Raw genomic sequence first — 23,149 nt, forward strand, 5'->3', positions numbered from 1 at the left:
GATGTAACAAAATTTTAATTGCAAGGAAAAACTAGAATGTAAAAGTAAAATGCAAATTATAAAAAAAGATGCCATCCCACAATACAATAATATATACTTCAAAACTTAATGCAAAGATTATAAAGATGGCTAATGACATGGAATATACATAATCTACCATAGAGGGAATGAAGTAGGTTTCAAAACAATAGGCACAATCTAATCTGATTTAAAGCATGCCTATAAAAATGCCTGGGTAGTCAAAATAAGGTGAATATTATTTTCTTTTTAGAATATTTTTATGTTCTCTATAATTGATAACTTATTATTCCTATAATTTAAAAAAAATTAAGTTTTTTTTATTTTTATTTATTGGTTTTAGAGAAAGGAAGAGAGAGAGAGAAGATACAGAGAGAGAGAGAAACATCAAATTGTTGTTTCACTTATTTATGCATTCATTGGTTGATTCTTGTATGTGACCTGACCAGGGACTTAATGCGCAACCTTGGCGTATCAGGACAACACTCTATCCAACTGAGCTACCCAGCCAGGGCCTTAAGTTTATTTTTTAAGTAACAGTTGACAATAAGGGAAGAGCAAAGGAAAATAACATAGGCAGATAAACTCTAAAAACATAGCTATTTAGTCCAGGTGCCAACACATACATACGTTACATATAAATTAGGTAATATATTTTAGAATGATTTTCAACCATAATAATTAAAATGAAGGTTTGGTGGAAAACAGTGAACTAGTTACCTAGAAAATTTAGTAACCTATAATCATACACACACACAGGTATATTTCTAAGACAATCCAATCCATTATAAAAGTGAAAATTAATATCAGTTTACTCAAGAGTTTACATTTTGTAAACCAGGATAGTCAAAACAATCTTGAAAAGAATAAAGCTAGAGGACGCACACTGCCTAATTTCAAAACTTACTAGAAACCCAGAGTAATCAAAATTGTGTGGTAATGACATAAAACAGCCATATAGACCAATAAAATAGAACAACGAGTCCAGAGATAAACCTTCACATATATGGTTAAATGATTGTGACAAGGATGCCAAGGCCACTGAATGGAGAAAAACCATCTTTTCAACAAGTGGTTGAAAAGTGAGTACCCACATCCAAAAAAATGAAGCTGGACCATTACCTAACACCATATACAAAAATTAACTCAAAATGGACCCATGATTGAAATGTACATGGGACAAAGGCTTCACGACATTGGATTTAGCAGTGATTTCTTGAACATAACACCAAAGGCATAGGACACAAAAGAAAAAAAAAACAGATTAGACTTCATGAAATTTTTTTAAATTTTGTGTATCAAAAGACAGTATCCACAGGATGGGTGAGAATATTTGCAAATCATGCATCTTATAAGGGATTAATATCCAGAATATATAAAGAACTCCAAAAACTCAACAACATAAAACTAAACAACCATTTTCAAAAATGGGCAAAGGACCTCGGTAGACATTTCTCTAAAGAACATATACAACTGGCCAAAATAAGTACATGAAAACATGCTCAACATCAGAGAAACGAAAATCAAAACTATGAGATACCACCTCACACCAGTTAGGATGGATACTTAAAAAAAAGGACAGAAGACAGTCAATAATATTCTAATAACTATGTATAGTATCAGAGGGGTACAAGATTTATCATGACAATCAGTTAGTAAGTTAGATAATGTCTAATTACTGGGGTGCACACCTGAAACTAATGTAATATTGTATGTCAACTATAATTGAAAGATAAAAGATGATTTATACTTTTTTAAAAAGAAAGAAGCCAGACACAATTAAAAAAAAAAAACAACAACCACAAAAAACACAAGGCTTGGCAAATCTTTGTGATCTTAGGTTAAATAATGGTTTTGGATATGACACCAAAAGGACAAGCAACAAAAGCAAAAATAGATACACTGGACTACATCAAAAGTTAAACTTCTGTGATACAAACAATACCAACAAGAATGTAAAACGACAACCCTAAGGGTAAGAAAAATACTTGCAAATCATCTATCTGATAAGGGTCTAGTATTCAAAATATATAAAGAGCCCTGGCTGGTGTGGTTCTTTGAACCAAATGGTTGCCAGTTCAATTCCCAGTCAGGGCACATGCCTGGGTTGCAGGCCAGGACCCCAGTAGGGGACATGGAAAGGAAACTACCAATTGATGTTTCTCTCCCTCTCTTTCTCCTTCCTTGCCCCTCTCTCTAAAAATAAATAAATAAAAACTTTTTAAAAACCCAAAATATATAAAGAAGTCCTACAACTCAATACAAAAAGATAAATAACCCAATTTAAAATAAGCAAAAATTTGAACACATTTTCCCAAGTAGATATACAAATGGTCAATAAGCACGTGAAAATATGTTCAACATCTTCAACCATTAAGGAAATGCAAATCAAAACTATAAAGAGTCACCACATAATACTCGTAAGAATGGCTATATTTAAAAAGAAAGAAAGAAAAATAAGTGTTAGGGAGGTTGTGGACAAACTAGAACCCTCATGCACTGCTGGTGGGAATGTGAGATGGTTCTGCTGCTATGGAAACAGTTCGGTGGTTAGTCAAAAGTTAATCAGAGTCACCATATGATCCAGCAATTCCCCTACCAGGTATATACCCAAAGAATTAAAAGCAGGGGCTCAGATCCTCACACACCAGTGTTCACAGCAGCAGTATTCATAATAACCAACAAGGGCAAACAACTCAAATATCCCTCAACTGATGAATAAGTAAACAAAATGTGATACACGTTAAATCATGGATGAGACATGGATGAAAACATACTGAGAAAGAAGCCAGTCCCAAAAGAACCCACACTGTATGGTTTTTTTCTTTTTTAATTGACTTTGAGACAGAGAGAGAAACATTGACCTGCTGTCCCACCTATTTATGCATTCAATGATTGCCTCTTGTATGTGCCCTAATCAGAGATCAAACCCCCAACCTTGGTGTATCAGGACAACACTCTAATCAACTGAGCTACCCAGCCAGGGCCATGATTTCATTTAAATGAAATGTCCAGAGCAGGCAAATCCAGAGGCAGAAAACATATTAATGGTTGCCTAGGGCTGGAGAGAAAGAAGAATGACTGCTAATGGACACAGGGTTTCTTTTAGGGGTACAAAAATATTCTAAATGAGGTTGTGGTGATGGCTGTACAACTAAAAAAGAGTGAACTGTAAACTTTAAGTGGGTAAATCATTCTTGCAAGTTACTACTAATGTTTTCTCCATAAAAACAGCAGATCTAACTTCTCTACTTAGTACACCACAACTAAAAATCAGAACTACTTTTTAAACACTTAAAAATAAATAACTAGTGGCAGATGTTACCTTACATTCCAAAACATTTCAGGGATAATTATAGTACAGAATTTCACTAAGGAAAAGTGTAACTGTACTGTATTCTAACTTGAGAACCAACAAGCATACTTAAACTCAGTGAGTCCAGTTACACAAAGTGCAACAGTAATAGAGCAAAGACATTACATGATCAGAGTCAAAATAAGGTTAGAAAGTAGTATAGTTGATTAGTATTTTTGGCTTGCACTGAGAACAAGTACTTAAAGAACATCTGAATCACCTTTTATGTCCTATCTCTCCCCCCAAAAAAAATTTAGAAGAAAAATAAAATCCAGAAGTATGAAAAGTATATGCTACTTTGACAGATTTCCTTATGTTTTTCACTTACGCACTTCCAAGTCCAATTCATGTCACAAGCCTAAAGAGGATCTGCAGAGGTCAGCTAGTCTTGGCTAAAATAGGGACAATAGTAACTTTCAGCTCCAGGAGATATAGTTTAAATTCTTGAGCAGAGCTGAACTCAGTTGTACTAAACAGATTTTCAGACAAAAAAATTTGTGTACTTTTTCAGCTTCCCATCCATAAAGAGTAAATACTTTACAACTCCTGTTAAGCAGAAGGTATGTTTATGAAGAAAAGACTTGTGTTTAGCAGTACTTGAACCTTTTTTAAGTCTCTTTGAAATTAGCAAAATACATCAGAATCGTCTTATAATCATCTGCCTGCTTACCTACCATGAATGATTACCCTTGCTGAACACACAAAGTTACACAATTCCACTGGCAGTAGAAGGGGCTCCAGCTAGTCTATGAAGGTAACGCCAGAGATGAATGCAACTGAGATAGGTGACAAAGAACAAGACCAAAGCCAAAATCAGTACAAAACAGAAAAAGCAAGACAAAAATGGGAAGAAAGGAAAAGCCTGAGTGGAAGACAGTCAGTGCTACGCAGGGAATGAGAGGAAGACCAAACCCAAGCGACAGGAAGTAGAAAGTAAGAGTAAAAGAGAACTAAGAGAGTCAGAGCTAAACCACTGATTCAAGGCACAATACATAAAGAGCATCAATCCTTTGTGACAGGAATAAAGTGTAGCAGCAGTACTAAATGGGCATAAAGCAATCTGATAAAAGTAAACATAAAGATGTAAAATATAATAAAGACTGTAATTTTAAACATCCACATGGTGCTTACAATTTTTTATCCCAACCAGTAATCTAAAATACACAGGACTATGTGGGGAAGACCCAAAGCAAAATTTGTAAATTAATCAAACACTTCTAACTTTACAATGTATTTAACCCCCGTGACTTAAATATGTCATTACTGTATCTATTCCTATTTCTTCCCTACAGATAAGTTTTGGTTTTGGAGTTTCTCTGTGAGTGCAGCGTTTTTAGAAGACAAAGGATTGGACCTCAGAAGCACCTGACGCCCAGGCCTGTTAAGAGATATTCCTGGGAAACTGACCTGCACTTCACCAGTCTTGCAATGATGCACTGGGGTTTTTACCAGTAACTTCTACTTGGGTGTGATGATCAATCTCTAGAAAGAAGCAAGAAGGAATAAAAATCCCTGTTGATATAGCAAGGGAGCTTCCCTTGCTTCATGAAGACTTTACTCCTTGCCAGTGGTATCATCCACAGCAAATATCCTGTGAGGAACTGGGGACCTGGGAAGTTCTACCTGTACCTGAGAAGTTGTGTGCACAGACAGATGTAAAGGACACTTATTGCAGTACTTTTTAAGAATGTAAAAAATGAAAACTTTAGTGTTCTTCAGTTGGATCAGTGTATTATACTATACTATTAAACAGAAGATGAGCTGATGAAATGAATTACATTATATGTGCTGACATTAATCTCCAAAGCATAGGAACTAAAAAAAGCAAAACACAGAATAATATATATACCATGCAATTTGTGTTTAAAGATGAGGACATACAGACCTTCTTTAAAAAATATATATTTTATTGATTACGCTACTACAGTTGTCCCATTTTTCCCCCTTTATTCCCCTCTGCCCTGCATACCCCCTACCAACTGCATTCCCCTCCTTTAGTTCATGTCCATGGGCCGTACATATAAGTTCTTTGGCTTCTACATTTCCTAAACTATTCTTAACCTCCCCCCGTCTATTTTCTACCTGCCATTTATACTACTTATTCTCTGTACCTTTTCCCCTTCTCTCCCCCACCCATTGCCCTACTGATAACCCTCCATGTGATCTCCATTTCTGGGATTCTGTTCCTGTTCTAGGCTTTTTTTTTTTTAGGTTCGGTTGTTGAGTTTGCTGTCATTTTACTGGTCATATTTTTTATCTTCTTTTTCTTAGGTAAGTCCCTTTAACATTTCATATAATAAGGGCTGGGTGATGATAAACGCCTTTAACTTGACCTTGTCTGGGAAGCACTTTATCTGCCCTTCCATTCTAAATGAAAGCTTTGCTGGATACAGTAATCTTGGATATAGGTCCTAGCCTTTCATGACTTCAAATACTTCTTTCCAGCCCCTTCCTGCCTGCAATGTTTCTTTTGAGAAATCAGTTTATAGTCCAATAGGCACTCCTTTGTAGGTAACTGTCTCCTTTTCTCTTGCTGCTTTCTGTCCAAGAAGATTCTCTCCTTGTCTTTAGTTTTGGCTAATGTAATTATGATGTGCCTTGGGGTGTTCCTCCTTGGGTCCAACTTCTTTGGGATTCTCTGAGCTTCCTGGACTTCCTGGAAGTGTATTTCCTTTGCCAGATAGGGGAAGTTCTCCTTCATTATTTTTTCAAGTAAGTTTTTAATTTCTTGCTCTTCCTCTTCTCCTTCTGGCACCCCTATGATTCGGATGTTGGAACGTTTAAAGATGTCTGTCCTGGAGGTTCCTAAGCCTCTCCTCATTTTTTTGAATTCTTGTTTCTGCATTCTGTTCTGGTTGAATGTTTCTTCTTTCGGCTCCAAACCATTGATTTGAGTCCTGGTTTCCTTCCCATCACTGTTGGTTCCCTGTAGATTTTTCTTTATTTCACATAATGCAAACTTCATTGCTGCCTGAGTCTTTTTTATGTTGTTGAAGTACCCAGTGAGTTCCTGGAGCATCCTGATAATGAGTGTTTTGAACTGTGCATCTGACAGTTTGGCTCTCTGATGCTTAGTTGTGTATTTCCTGGAGTTTTGATCTATTCTTTCATTTGGGCCAATTTTTTTGTCTCAGTGCACCCATTAGGTAAATAGCAGAGCCTTAGGTGTTCACCAGGGTGGGGCAACACACATCAATTCATTGTGACGCTGTATGTGGGGGATGGGTCTGAGAGGGAACAGTGCCTCTTGCTCCGCTTTCTGCCAGTTTGCAGTCATTTCCCCTGCTACCCACAATCAAATTGGGCCCTTCTGGTGCTGATTCCTGGATGGGTGGATTTGTGCATGTTCTAGGAGCCTGTGGGTCTCTCCAACAAACTCTCCTGTGATGCTGGGAGTTTCTCCTGCTATCTCAACCCCCGCAGGTGTTTTCAGTCAAAGGCTTTGAGACTTTATTTCCCCCGCTCTGGAGCCCTGTGTTGCGAGGTCTGTCTTGCTCCCCAGTTGTTCCTCCCAGTTTATCTGCAGGCGAATGTGGGACTGCCTGGTCCGCCAGCTACCACCTCGCCGCAAGTCCTCTCCACCCGGCTGCCTGTCTCTGCCCCTCCTACTGGTCTGGGTGAATGCTTCTTCTTTAACTCCTTGGTTGTCAGACTTCCATACAGTTCAATTTTCTGTCAGTTCTTGTTTTTTATTTTTAAATTTGTTGTTGTCCTTCTTTCAGTTGTGTGAGGAGGCACAGTGTGTCTACCTATGCCTCCATCTTGGCCGGAAGTCCTGACTCTTCCATACAGACTTGTTAACGAATTAAGACATATTATTACCCAGCAGCCATTAAAAAAAAGATTGCTAAATGTGACTTCATAAAAATCAGAGTTGCACATGAAAAATAATGCCATATGTCAATTATAATAAAAATAAATTAATTTTTAAAAAGAAAAATAACACCATAAACAAAGCCAAAAGATGACTGTTTGCACAAACTAGAAAACATACACATACACAAAAAAAAAACTGGTGGACAGACAAAAGAGGAAATAAATGGCTAGTGAAGACAGGGGTGATGAGACTTAATATTCACTTCCTCAGCATATTTACATTTTTTTCCATATGTATGTATTTTCTGCTCAAAATGAAATATTAAAATAAATTTTAAAGTCTACCCATACGTATATATGCTTTCATATGCATATATACAATTAGCGGCTAAGAAATGATTATCCCTAAAGAGGGAGATATTTTCCTGGGTATCCTTATGTACTGTTTGAATTTTTTATCATGAGAATATATTAACCTGACAACTCAATCTTACTTTATAATAAAAATACAGTTGCTGAAATATATAACTTTTGACTCTAAAATTCCACTTCAAGATCTTGATACTACACTGGAAAACTACAGAAATATTTTCTAGGAGGTTCTTTGCTAACTGTAATGGTTAAAATTTGGAGACTACTTAAATGTTGTCTGTCACTGGAGAACTGGTTAATTAGATATATACTTACATGCATGTATAATGTGATGTCTACAATAATTAAAACTGATACTCTGAGCTACATGTAGCAGCATGGAAATATGCATAATATCCTTCAATGGAAAAAATGTAAGATCATTGTAGATTTCATTAATCTATACTTATATCCATAGATTTATCTGGAAAGACAATGAAGAAAATAACTGTGGCCGAGGAGTACAGTTAGGGTTTCTAGTTTATGTATACCTTTCTGAACTATGAATATTTTTACAATGAACACGGATCATCATTTTCATAATCAGGGAAAAAGTGTTTTTCTTTAAAAAAATTACAACTGTCTCAAATAGCACTGAATCAAGAAATAAATAAATGGCATCTACAGATTAAGCTTCAGTAATAGAGCCAATGTGGAACAAAAGTTGGAAGTGAAGTTTTTCATTACTTGGCTCTGAATGCTAAGATTAACCATGAAAGTACTAAAACATTTTGGATAAAATCTACAAAATGTGTTATAATATAAGCTCTGGTGTCGAAAGCATATTTAGCTGAATTTTTCTTTTGTTTAAAAGCTTAACCCAAATACCCCCCTATCTCCCTTGCCCTCTGTGTGGCATATGGTACTGCCTATCACTCTTTCTGGAAATAATCTCTCCATGGTGGTTAGGATTGTATCTACAAGGTCCTAGTTTTTCTCCACTCTATGTACAGCCAATGAGCTGTACACTACACAACTCCTGTTGCACAGTATGGTGACCGTGGGTTTCTCCTCCTCAGGACTCAATTTCTGGGCCTCAGGGACAGACATGTCTTTCTCTACATTCACCCTTGGCCCACTTCTCACTCTACACACTGTCCTCTAGGCAATTTCAAAACCACTAGAAGCCACTACTTCAAGTACTTAGTAACACCCAAGTCTATGTCTATCCAGCTCTCTTGAACAGTAGATTCATGTATCTGCCTAATAATGGACATTTCTTCTTAGATGTTTAACAGGCACCTAAAATCCTGTATATCTCAATTTATCATCTTCCCCCTCAAATTTGCTCCTTTTCCTGTTTTGGCTATTGATGTGGAGGACAATATCCTGCTTCCAAAGTCAGAAACCTAGGCATTATCCTTGGTTCTTTTTACTTCTTCCTCTCTCACATCGACAAGTCCTATCACTCTCTCTGTCACTTCCCTAATTTCAGCCACCAGCATCTCTCACCTGAATTAACTATTACACTCTTCTAACCCCAGTTCCCTATAGCCATTCTAATTGTATTACGAAGCAGTATTTTTAAGTGATAAATCAACTTGTTACTACCCATTTAAAATCCTACAAATGGCCCACCTCCACTGTCTTCAGAATAAAGTATGAAGTCCAGAGAGCATGATTTTCAAGACCTCTCTTACTTTTCCAACTTTAATTTTTACACCTTTCACACTACCCACCCATTACTCCTCTCTAAGAGCTGGCACTGAAATTCTTTCAATTCCCTTACCATATTATCTTTCCTTCACATCTTTTAAAACACTGCTCAGTGGTGATTCCAAAGGGCACTGGAGAGAACTTTAACCTCCCCTATACAACCAAAATAACCTCAAATAAACAATTTAAGTTAACATTTGTTTACTACACATCATCCAACCCCCTATCACACTCCCTTTTCAACCAGACTGTACCCTTTCCTACACTATATGAAGAAATTCTGAAACCAGATGCTACCCTTCCAGCCTGTACTGCAACTCCTGCACTACAACCTCACTCATTCTTATTTACTGCCCATTCATTTGGGTAGCTTCTAATTACCTTTCAAGTCATAACTGAAATATCATCCTTGAGCCCACAAGAGCAGATTAGGTACCCCACAGCAACCCATAATTTTCGCTATCACAGCTCTATCCCACTATATTATAATTTGTTTACTTGCCTGTGTTCCTCCAAAGTCTTAAGCTCCCTAAGGAATCAGACCAAGGGCTATTCACTGCTGAATTGCTCATATGTGGCATAAAACTTGGCATATTACAGACATTTGGTAAGCAGCTACCAAATGAATTACAAATTTACAAATATAAATATACAAATTTACCCCCCCAAAAGTAAAAACTACAGCTTAAAAAAAACTATAATGAAATGTAAATATTTAAATGATTTAATTTTATTTTTAAAAGTATCTTCAATGTTAAGGCAGTATTAGGAAACAAATTACATATATGCCTTACTTTGTGCTTGATATTTTTTTGGAAACTAAGTATAAACAGAATTTTTTTGCAAAGTCACATGATAAATACACCAAGAGAAATCATGTACTTCAAGAGATTCATAAAGCAAAAAAACTGGAAACAAATGTATCAATTCTATATGAATTTAAAGTTTCACATGATATATTGGCCTTTCTTAAAGCAAAAGCCTTATAAAAATAATTTTTAATGCCTACCTCCTCTTTCTCCCAAAATATGACTTGTTTAATATAAGCCATACCAATGATGGACAAGTTTGGGGGGTTTTGATGCCTTTAGTTCTCTAGACAATGTATAACTCGGGTGTACAGAAGCATCCAGAGTAGGCTCTGCATTGTGATGTAAAGAATTCCTCCCTTAGGATGATTATTTGTTTGAATTCATGGACTATAACAAAGTTACAGATTTTAAAGAGCTTGCCTAGAGAGATGAGTAACTGAGTTACCATAAGTAATAGTTAACCTAAGTAATTTTTTATTCACATAAAGAAAGTAAACTTTAAGTATAAAATGATCATGGATTTAAACAAAATTAAATGCCAACTCTGGTTAAGAAACTAATTATATTTTATTTAAGTTTAGAAATACAGGTTTGATTTCCATTTAAACTGATTAATTTACAAGAAATACTTCAAAAAATACTTTATTCTTTGTAGTGGCTCAATTTTTCAAATACACAATTCTTATATATATGCATATATATAAAGATTTTATTTATTTTTAGAGAGGGGAAGGGAGGGAGAAAGAGAGAGAGAGAGAGATCAATGTGTGGTTGCCTCTCACATGGCCCCTGCTGGAGACCTGGCCCACAACCCAGGCATGTGCCCTGACTAGGAATCAAACTGGCAACCCTTTGGTTTGCAGCCTGCACTCGATCCACTGAGCTATGCCAGCCAGGGCCACAATTCATTTTTAAAAAATATTATTGATTATGCTATTACAGTTGTCTCAATATTTCCTCGTTTGCCTCCTCACCCAGTAGACCCAACTCCCTCAGGCAATCCCCACATCATTGTTCATGACCATGGGTCATGTGTATAAGTTCTTTGGCTACTCCATTTCCTATACTGTAACTTTACATCCTCTATCCTGCAACTACCTATTTGTCCTTCTTAATCCCCTCACCTCTTTACCTGTTACCCTATATTACCTTCTCATCTAGCAACCACCAAAACATTCTCCATATCCATGATTCTTCTCTGTTCTTCTTGTTTGCTTAGTTTGTTTTTAGATTCAATTGTTGAGAAATATGTATTTACCGCCATTTTATTGTTCATAGTTTTGATCTTCTTTTCTTAAATAAGTCTCTTAACATTTCATATAATAATGGTTGGGTGATGATGAACTCCTTTCGTTTTTTTCTTGTCTGGGAAGCTCTTTATCTGCTCTTCGATTCTAAATGATAGCTTTGCTGGGTAGAGCAATCTTGGCTGTAAGTCCTTGCTTTTCATGACTTTGAATATTTCTTGCCAGTCCTTCTAGCCTGTAAAGTTTCTTTTGAGAAGTCAGCTGACAGTCTTATGGGGACTCCCCTGTAGGTAAGTAACTGCTTTTCTCTTAAATCTTTCTTTTAAGATTCCTTCTTTATCTTTAACCTTTGGCATTTTAATTACGATGTGTCTTGGGGTGGGCCTCTTTGTATCCATCTTGTCTGGGACTCTGTGCTTCCTAGATTTCCATGTGTGTTTCATTCACCAAATTAGGGAAGTTTCCTTTCATTATTTTTTCAGATAGATTTCCAATTTCTTGCTCTTTCTCTTCTCCTTCGGATACCCCTAAGATGGGAATGTTGGAACACTTGAAGTTATCCCAGAGGCTGCTTATACTATCCTTGTTTTTTTGGATTATTTTTTCTTCTTGTTGTTGTAATTGGTTGTTTTTTGCTTCCTTATGTTCCAAATCAGTGATTTGATTCTAGGTTTCATCCACTCTACTGTTGTTTCCCTGTAAACTGTTGTTTATTTCAATTAGTGTATCCTTCATTTTTGGCTGGATCTTTTTATGCCATTGAGGTCCTCACTAAGTTCCTTGAGCATCCTTATAAGCAGTGTTTTGAATTCTGTATCTAGTAGATTGACTCTCTGCCTTGGTAGCTTGGCCTAATGTAGTAGGTGTCCTATAGGGTCCAGAGGCACAGCCTCCTCTATCCTCCAAGCTGGGTACTCGAGGTGTGCCCTTTGTATGGGCTGACTGCACCTTCTTCTTGTAGTTCAGCCTTGACTGCTGTTGGCAGATCAATGGGAGGGATTTACCTAGCCCAGTCAGCTGCAAGGACTGGCTGTGACCACTGACTACAGTCTCCACCCATCTTGGAGGATCAGCTCAGCTGTGCAGGGGCAGGGTGATGGTGCTCCAAAGTGGTCTGCAGCTGTCCACAAGGTGCACAGGCTCTGGGTTTTCCCAGGTGCCTTTGGCTTTGGCTTTGGTTTTGTTTGTTCAGTTCTGTTCCTGGTATCAATACAGCCAGCCAATCAAACTTTGCTTTTCTTGGTATTTTCACAAGGTACTGCTTTTCTATTCTACTATAATATGTTTAAGTTTTTAATTTTACCAAGTTTAAATGGAAGACTTTCAAATATGAACTTCAGGTACACCACAAAAAAGTATTAAAAACCTGTCAACATTTGGCAATGTGCCAGGAACTCAGGGGAACACAATTACTGCTCTAAAGGAAATTTACAATATCTAACTCATAAACATTCACCAGAAAGACCCAAAGGACATATAAACATTACCACATATATACTGAAGTAGTTACATAATACACATATGAAGTACTAATGTTTTGTGGGGTGATGAGTAAAGATGGAATTATCCAAGTTGTATGTTAATATAATGTAGCTAGGATTTCTGAGGCTAAATGTTAGAACCTATTTCAGGTGAGGGAAAACATTTTCTAGCACAAGGTGCTGCCTGAGAAAAAGTTCAGAATGGTGGTCTGATTTGATGGAGGAAGAGTTGTATTATTCTGTATTTCAGAATCATTAGGATAGAACAGAGTGGAACATTGTCCTAGGGATAAAGAAGGCTAGTTGGGTCTTGTACACAAAGGACAAAGATCTTGGACTTAACCAAAGTCAAGGTAAAGGCACTCAAAAGTGGTTCTCAGCTGCTTTGAAAAAGTTTGGTAATTTCTAAAAAATCTAAACATAGAATGAACATATGACCCAGTAATTCCATACCTGTGTATATACCCAAGAGAAATGAAAACATATATCTGCATAACAACGAGCACACGAAGGTTCACAGCAGCATTACTGAAATAGCCAAAAAGCAGAAACAGCTCCTCTTGTGCTCTCGTTAATGGCAGGCTGAAGCTGCTAAGTGGGAAGCAGATAACCACTGCCGCACTGGGACAATCTGCCCGCCTCTCCACCTACCTGCTCCCTGCCAGTACTCCACAGCATGCCCAACATGCCCGTGATGCTGCCCAACAGCTCACAGACCGCAGATCACCAGTTGGCCCCAAGGACCCAACACATCTGGAAGCAACAAGTACATCCAGCAGACTAAGCACCTCCCTCAGGTTGGAGCGTCGATCACCCCATGCCCTCTTACCAATTATACCGTTAGTACAAAAGAGCCCCTCTATGAGAAAGAGAACTCTATTGCAGCCAGATTTCAATAAATGAGGGAGGAATTTGATAAAATTGGAATGAGGAGAACTACAGAAGGGGTTGTGATTGGACATGAGCACCCCATGTGTTACCACTACAGCTAAGACCAACTTTCTTCAAACTACCTGGTGGTGAACTTGACCCAGAGAAATGAAGTTGAAGGACTAAAAACCCTTAATGACAGAGATACTAGGTCGTCAAGATGCTTTCCTGCCAGACTGGGTCCCAATGACTGCCTTATTAACTAGTAGAGGAAAATTCTGAACCTCCTCAGTATGCACGTATTACAAAACTGAAGGAATATTAAGAAGTTGTTTTTGTTCATCTTCAAGAAAGTCTTGCTTGCAGTCCCTAACAATTAAAACCATTGTTTGAATTGTGTGGCAATGTGCCAGGATACGGACCCATCGTTTCTAGTCTCCCTCAGCTTTTTGAGCAGGTTCAATTTTATTTAATGTACAACTGAATTCCTACACAGTGGAGAAGTGAAGGAAGCCATCTGCAGAGTATAGAAGGAACATGACAGAAAAGGGTTTTTTTTGTTTGTTTTATCTTTCCCAACCCCTAAATTGCCACCTGCTTTCTACTCCTTGAATAGTAATGTTAATAATATGAAGAACTAGAAAGTGGTGTACCCAAATGTAATAATGTTTAATTTGTTTTTGTTTCTACTCATACATTTTTGCACATTAAAGAAAGTGCAAAAAAAATATAGTAGAAAAAATAAAGTAGAAACAACTCAAATGCCTACCAACCGATGAATATATTTTAAAAATGAGGTATATCCATATGTGATATTATTCACCCACAAAAAAGAATGAAATACTTATACATGCACAACATAGATGAACCCTGAAAACATTATGCTAAGTAAAAGACACAAAAGGCCACACACGTAGTATATGATTCTGTTTATATGAAATGTCCAGAATAGACAAACCATAGACAGAAAATAGATTAATGGTTGCCAGGAGCTGGGAAGAGGAGGAATGCAGTGACTGCTAATGAGCATAAGGTTTCTTTGGGAGGGGGAGATAAAAATGTTCTAGAATTAGATAGTGCTGATAATCGCACAGCCTTGTGAATATATGAAAAACCAGTAGTATGCACACTTTAAAAAGGTGACCTACTCTGACCTGTGTGGCTAAGTTGGCTGGGCATTGTTCTGCAAAGAGAAAGGTTGCAGGTTCGATTCCCAGCGGTTCCCAGGTTCGATGCACATGTGTCAAGGCACATGCCTGAGGTTGCAGGTTTGGTCCCAGGCTGGGGCGCATGTGAGAGGCAACCAATCCACATTTCTCTCTCACAGTGATGTTTCTCTCTCTCCCTTTCTCCTTCCCTCCCTCTCTCTAAAAATAAATAAATAAAATCTTTCAAAGAGTGAATTTTATGGTATGTAACATATCTCGGTTTTAAAAGGGGGGTTCACAGCATTCTCTCTGCATGCCACATCTCAAGGAAATGACATAATTCCATTAGTAAAGGCAGCCTGCTACAGCAGGGACTGGTTTTGTGACTTTGACAATAACCATACTAAAGAATCTTAAGAATCATTGCACTAAAGGGCCTTCAAGTCTCAAGATCAAAGTTACAGGTGAAAGTCACCTTTTAGTGACAACATCAAGAACTGCCTTGAGGTAACAAGAGATATCTAAAGACAAAATAAAAAAAAAAATCATAGCAGTTTCTAAGTAACAAAGAGAAGATGACCAAGGCCTACCTAAGGTGGTACGAAGGAAAGGATTTACAAACGGTTCTGAAGGAGGAAAAGACAGTAGGATTTTCATTCCCTACCAGAAGTTAAGCACAGAAAAAGAATAAGAAAAGAATAAAGAGACAATTAGGACTGGATTCAACAATAAAAGGCACTCCAAGAAAGATGACACTGACCACAGTGCACAATATATAGTTATCAACACTGACTGACATATACGGTTCCCAGCTTACATCTGGATAACATTTCAAATGCTTGTAAATCATAATTCTGAACACATTTTCCTAGAGAATTTTTGAAAAAGTATTTCAGTTTGCAAAGGGCCTCAAATAATTTATAATAATTTGTTGTTATTTCTATTTTTCTAGCTGAAATTCAGTATGCCAGAAGCCATTTCCCAACCTCCCATCTCGTCACATCAGAGTTCCACCAAGAGACATTACTCCTCCCATCTACTGCCAGCAACACAGAAGAGACTGGCTCCCCATGCCTCATGTAGGTGAGGCCAAAGAAGAATCATCTGCTATCCGGAGCTGAAACCAACTGGAGTTCTGCAATGGCAGTTTTACACATTAGCACCTTAAGTCAGATAGTTGGATTTCAGAAGCTGCTTGTATTCTGACTTTCCAAAATTCTTGTGATGGAAAACTGCCACACAAGAATCAAAGGTGTTCAATGCATGCTGATAAATTTATCCACTTTATTAAATAACAGAGGCCTCATCATGTCCAGTGGGCACAATGGAACATTTGTAGTGAATGTGCCACACATACAACAGGAGCTCAAACATGCTGGTGAGGAAAAAGGAGTGCGGAAGAAAGGCATGAGAACAAAAAAATTCAATCTCACAAAATTTGCTGGGGAACAATCAAAAGCACCCCTCTTTGTCCCATTTCTGTAAGGGTGCAATAGAAATCACCCTACTTTGCCCAATTCCTCTTGAAATACCCCTTCCAATGAGATACTCCCATCTGCTAAGAGTCAAACAAAACGTTGACGTGTTTGAAAGGCTTTTCCTGAAAACCTTAAGCAGTGAGAGTTTCCATCTCTTGTGTTCCAACAGCAACTTGTATTAATTATTATAGTGCTTATAAATTGCTGGACTTCATTTACGTTTGTTTCCCTAGTATGTATCCCCTCAAATAATGGAATATTTTGTTCATCTTTGCAGTTCCAGTTCCAATACCTTGGACAGTGCTTGACACATAGAAGGGTCCAATAAACATTGGGTTGGCCAAAAAGTCTGTTAAGTTTCTTCCATAAAATAAAAGACATATTTTTCATTTTTGCCAGTAACTTTATTGACTTGGATACTTTGGATATGGATAATTTGAGTATGTCAGCTACTTCCTGCTGGGTAGAGGCCAGGGGTGCTGCTAAACATTTTCCAATGCACAAGACAGCCCCACAGCAAAGAATTAGTTGGCCAAAATGTCAATAGTACCAAGAAACTTCGCAAACCACTTCTGACATGTTTGATCAGTCACAGCACCTTCTCCCACACTGCTCAAATCTTCTTTTGTGTTTCAGTTGTGTTTTTACCTTTCTTGAAATAATAAAGCACAATACACCAAAAATGTTACCTATATTCTTCCATCTTCAATATTAAAATGGTTTTACAAAAATTCAGTTTTGGAAAGTATTTTTTTAAATAACACATTGATATGACAGCTGTCACAACACAATCTAACAAAATTGTTTCTAATGAAGTTAGACAACTAAGTACTACTAGAGCCATCATATGGAAAAAACTAAATGAACTTTTTGGCCAACCCAGTATTTGCTGAATGGATTTCTTCAAATGTTGAAAGAAACAGTAAAAGTAATAATGTAATAAATTCCAACAAAATTCATTTAATTTTCCAGTCTTGCAAGAAAATGGGATCTAAGCATGAAAACTCTAAGTGGCCTACACAGAGAATCTGAATGCACTGCTACGTAAGGCAAATAAATTCAACTGGCAGTAGGTAAGAAGTGCAAGGTAAATAGTCTGCTTTTCCCTTTCATCACATTTCTTAAAGGTTGTAAAGAATACTCCTTATTGAGCATACAAAATCCACAGTGATGGGGACTACTACATGTTCTATTTGACATTTTGACATTTAAAGAAATATTTCAATCAAACTGACCCTATATACAAGGTTCAACAATATTCAAAAGAAAAGCTATTAGACTCTTTTGGGGAGATTACAGACTTCCAACCAAGTTCTGATAACAGTTAAGGAAACTATAACTGAATGAAACCTCCAATGCAGATTGAGCCCTGGCCAGGTAGCTCAGTTGGAGCATCATCCCACACACCAAAAGGCTGTGGGTTTGATTCCCGGTCAGGGCACATACCTAGGTTGTGGGTTTGATTTCTGGTCGGGGCATGTACAGGAGGCAACCCAATCACTGTCTCTCTCACATCAATGTTTCTCTCTCTCTCTCTCCCTTCCTCTCTCTCTAAAAGCAATGAACACATCCTTAGGTAACGACTAAAAAATAAAAATAATAATAAAAAAAACTGAATGAAAACTCCAATGCAGATTGATTCAGAAGAGTCCCTTGTGCTAGCCACCAAATGAATGGTTCGCAAAAGTAGGAAAAGGCACTAGCCCGTAACTCCAACATTTTAAGAGGTAAATAGGGAGAAATGTTAAGGCAGTATAAGACAAGTTAGGCAAAGTAGCTGATAAGTCTTTGTGAGTTACCTAACTTCTTTCAGGCAGTTGATGAGAACCCACGCTAAAGCACAGGCTAAGAAACATAAAAGTGTAGCATGGTCTGAAGTAAAATTTTTGTTTTAGTAGTCTTTACATACTCATGCAAAAGTATTATACTTTATAGTCATAATTTTTATTTCCTTAAATCATGTTAGAAAAGACCCTAAAAATGATCAACTCAAACCCCCTAATCTTACAAATAAGGAAACCAAGGTCTACAGAAGCAAATGACTTGCCTAAGGTCACACTGGTAATCAGAGGCAGAGTATGAACTTAAACTCAGGTCTCCAGTCTCTCCAATTTAGAGTTCTTTTCACTACATAAAGAACTTTCATATCTTAACATGCCTTATAGGAGTTTGGTCCTAAACACACACGTGTGTATCTGTAGACATATACACATACGGGTGTGTACGTATCCACACCCCCATATCTACCTACATACATACTTTTGTAGCACTTGAAAAGCCAGGCTGTTCAGAAATGTACTAAAGTACACCAGTTCATTCATTGAAAAGACTAGACCTTTGAGAAGGCATTCATGTTTTCTGAATGACCCACTAAAAACCAAATCTTGATGTCTATGCTTATATTTATTTGAATGTATTAATTATATGAAGCATAATGTTTAACGTCCTGGGCTCTACAGTAGTCAACTGGCTTGTAATCCTGTAATTCCAGCTCTGACATTTAAGTAGTCAGGTAACTATGAACAAATTTACTTAACCTTTCTAAGCCTCAATTTCCTCACCTGCCAAACTGTTAGGGAAAAAGAGAACTGACTTGTGAAGATTAAATAGAGGATGAATGTAAAGGACTTTGCCCAGGACCCAGTACTTACACAATAATTTAGCTATTATTATCATTATCACTGCCTACTGATGTCTCCGTTTTCTACAAAAGTGCCCCAACCATAGTTTTCTATATATTTAAAACATACACAAACACAATCCCAATAACATATTATGTGTTCTTTTGAACGTAGAGTATAGCAGTCTAAGAATGCTTTTCAAGAAAACTTTTGCTTTTCTTTTTTGGAAATTAAACTCTTATTCCATATTGATTTTTAAATTCTAAAATGCCCAGTGCCTATAATGAGAGTTCAGAATTTAAAAACACAAATTGTTTTCTGCCTTCTCACAGTTAGGTTGCCTAAATTCTGCAAAGAGGAAATACAATTGATTCAGAAAGAAAACGATCGCCCTCCTTCTCGCTGAAGTCCCCTGTCGGTGCTCAGGTGCTGAGACACAACACCACTTTCCATCTCATGGTCACAGTAAGGGCAAACTGTTTCCAGGATTTATTGTGCATTTATTTTTTAACTCTGTTAGAATCCAAAATTAACACAATTATAAAAAGCCCTTTTCCACATATGTAATCATGCCTCAATTAAAGTTTTTCCCCATCTACCACATTTCTAAAATGCTGTTTATTGCCAGTACAGTATACTAGCAGGATAGTGCTATCAACTCTTTAACTCAAAAAAATGACCTTTTGAGATGTTGATTTCTTAACACTTAATAATTTAAGAAGCTAACTCCTCTGGTCAATTTTTTTAGTAATCACTCATGTTCTATAATGCTCACTGGATGATCAAAAGGATACATTTATATACATTCATTTCAATAGTCAAATTTGTCTAAACAAAACTTATTTTACAGTAAATCTCAAGACTCTTTTTGAATATTCTATAGTTTGGGTTCCTAGAGTACTCTGAAATTTCAGTTATGGAATATATAATTTAATTTGAAAGTAAATCAATACTAAAAAAATTGTAGGATCATATTTTTATAAAAGATTAAACAGCTACAAATTATGTTTTACCAGGACTAAAATGCATTAAATTACATTTCACTGACATAAGATCAAAAGAACCTCATAAATACAATGCAGTATTTTTTTTTTTACCAGAATGAGGTTATAAAAAAGAAGCTAAACCAAAAAGTATTCCCTCTAGAAAACAAACACTGTTTCAAGAATTTTAAAACTCTCTTGACATCTGATCCATTATTTTTAAAGTTCATCTTATAAACAAAATCATTAAAGGTTGCTGGAAAACAACCCCAAAAAATTATAAATGAAAAGTTATTTTTTCCCAAAATTCAATGCTACTTTTCAGCTATCACACATGACTAAGAAATGTTCAGTAGTACATATTCAGCTATTTTTAAGTGTATAATTCTCCAAAAATTATTCTTAGCCTAAATTAAAACCTGACCTTGAGATATAAAATGTGGTTATATTATAAACATTATGAGTTTTAAATATAAAATCAAAGTTAATAAAATTTGTAGATTTTATTAGCTTAAATTGGTAATTTATAAAAATAGAACTGGCTTCTCTCAGAGAGATTAAAAATAATTTAAAGTCACCAGAATTTTATAAAACAAATGGCAGGCTGGTGAAGTCTACAATAATGTCTAACCTCATGGGGTTGGGGATTTTATGAATATGCTCAAAATCACATAATATTGGGGGATGGGAAGGGAAATGGTTTCACGCTTTTGAAAAATAGTGTATGGGAAGTTAACAAAGGTAGTTTTTCAAATATATGTATTATTACAGAGTAATACTTCAAAGAGAAATATAATTAAACAGTCAACATATTTCCTGACACTAATTTTTCAAATGTCACCAAATTATCTATTCTGCTAAAAAGTACTTTTTTAGTATATGCAGCACCCAGGGTCTCAAGTTTTCAAATCCCCACCTTTTGCAGACATCTGTACTGCTTTGCTGCTGCATGTAAGAACTGAAATGCACACTCCAAATTAACTAGAATTATTATATTACCCTTAAGGTACATTTTAAGTTTTTTAGAAAGATATCTCAGTAAATCTAAGAAAAAATGTTGAATAAATATATACTTCCTTTTTCAATATCCAAAATACTGAAGTAGTTATAAATATGGCTTCCCTCTCACACCCCCCAGATAACTTCAGCATTAGGAATGATTTCATTTTTTAGTGCTAATGTAGTTCTGAATGTACCCTCCTTACCTAATTTGAAAAAAAAGCACACGCAATTATATTAATTGTTAAACAGTAGCTAACCAAACTAACAGAGATGGTCAGAAAAGCTACTTTGTTTATAATAAATCAAAAGATTATATAATAAGCTTTGATATTACCTTCCCAGCAATTTTCTATAATGTCAAAAGCAACAGAGACAATATCCATTTTTACAATTGGAAAAGCAGGAGTTAATTACATACATTTTCTCCTCAACTAAGAATTGTCTTCTCTTTTGTCAATATTACAAGACATTCATCTAGTGACAAAGAAAATATGAACCCTTGCCTGTTTAAAAAACTAACCTGGGAGCATTACCATAGACTTAATTATTTCTAGGAAAGAATATTTAACGCAAAGAGACTATTTAAAGTTCATTGCCAGCTGCTAATTTGAGGGGGAATGCTTGAACAAGGTAACCCCTATTTGTCACTGGCCTCTTCCCCTACCACCCACCCTACACCAAACCCCCATTGTTCTATGTAAAATTCACAGCTAACACTATCTAAATAGCAATTGCTACATTTATGTTGCAGATGATCACTACGAAGAATTCTTCAGACTGGACTTACCTGCTGCTATGTTTCCCCCAAATAATATCCGAATTTGATAATAAGTCAATCACAAACTGGTGGAGAAAAGGATTACAGCTTCCCTTTCAGGCTGGTAGATGTCACCCCAGACGCAGGTGCGGAAATGCCCAGAAGTTTAACATAATAAATCTAACCCCCAAAATGACTGAAACTGACGTTTCATAACGAATTTCTATTTAAAAATCTGGAAAGTATTCAGCCCTTGGGGTAGAGACTCCTTTTCCCTGTGAGCCACCAAAGTAGAACAGAGAGGCGGCAGCACGCACGACTTAGTGTGGGTTTGAATCCTTCGTACACCACTTCCTCCCCAAACCTGGCTGGCAGCGACGGATACGGGTGTCGAGGAAGTGGGAGATCGGCGCTCCAGCGCCCCGCTCTCCCTCCCTCCCGGCTACCTGTCTGGGCCCGCGGGAGCGCCTCCCAGCGCGGACACCCGCACTGACACAAACACTCACCCATCTTTCCTCTTGGCTTTGTAGACGTGACCATAAGTGCCTCGGCCAACTTTGCAGCCCTCGTATTCAAACAGGTCCTCGACCCGCTCCCGCTCGCTGCTCAGCTTCACTTTAAAGTCATAGTCCATTGTCACAGCCTCCGAGGCCGGAGAGCTGGGTTCGGGGGACCAGGGGACAGGGTTGGGGACCGGGTAAGCACTGGCAGCCGCAGCCCCCGAGAACCTGCCCGCTCTACACTCAGCGGCCGCAGCACCAGCCCGACTGATGCGGCACGAGCAGCAGGAGGCCCCGCGAGAGCGCTGGGGACATCCAGGGGGGCAGCAGGGCAGAGGCCGGACGACGGGTGGGGTGGGACAGAGAGGTTGCCCCGGACGAAGGAGAGCAGACGGACGAGAGCTGGGGGTGGGGAGCGGGTGTCTCTGCCCTTGTCCCCGCTGGCTCCCGGGGCGCCGGTTCTGTCTCCGGCCGCGCGTTCCGCTCCCGCTGCGGGGAGCGGCAGGGTCGCCACCGCGGGTTCTCCTCCTCTCAAACGCGCACTCTCGCCTCACCCTCTCTCACACGCACGCTCACACTCACCCATTCACTCACTCATTCTCCCATACACTCAAACAGAAAGGGAGCTCCGCACAACAGCCGGTACCTCCTCAGAGAGAGGAGGAGGGAGGAGACTCGTGGAACACGGCCGCAGCTGTCGCAAAAACGTCGCGAAGGCCTGGGCTACCTCCGACCCTCCTTCCAGCCGGCTCCGCGGTGGCTGCCTGCCCCCGCCGCAGCTGGCACCCAGAGGACCATGTGGAGGGAGCAGGGTAGCCACTGCCCACAGCTGCCGCCAAAGGCACCACGTGGACTGTCCCGACGGGAGCCAAAGCCCCAGACTACAATGCCCAGAATCCACGGGCGGCCGCTGTTCTCACCCTCCTACAACTCCACCCCACATAGTGGGAATAGGGGGAGCATTGCATGATGGGATTAGTAGTCCAAGGTTAGA

General features: G+C 38.0%; 1 protein-coding gene across 8 annotated transcripts in view; it reads right to left on the minus strand.

Annotated features, from left to right (window-relative positions):
- The window catches only part of CDK8 (cyclin dependent kinase 8), a 135,948-nt gene extending 113,034 nt beyond the window's left edge, over positions 1 to 22,914 (minus strand). For 3 of the 8 annotated variants that reach the window (XM_045188074.3, XM_024551059.4, XM_024551058.3), the window contains exon 1: positions 22,162 to 22,911. In XM_045188074.3, coding sequence (XP_045044009.1) covers positions 22,162 to 22,289 — 128 coding nt within the window. In that variant the 5' untranslated portion in view covers positions 22,290 to 22,911. Of the gene's footprint in view, positions 1 to 22,161 lie in introns of all 8 variants that reach the window. The other 5 variants (XM_053920799.2, XM_024551061.4, XM_024551057.4 and 2 more) reach the window with 5 other exon arrangements.
- Positions 22,915 to 23,149: the final 235 nt, after the last annotated feature.

Source organism: Desmodus rotundus, chromosome 3, assembly GCF_022682495.2.
Source record: "Desmodus rotundus isolate HL8 chromosome 3, HLdesRot8A.1, whole genome shotgun sequence".
In the NCBI taxonomy this organism is placed as follows: Eukaryota; Metazoa; Chordata; class Mammalia; order Chiroptera; family Phyllostomidae; genus Desmodus; species Desmodus rotundus.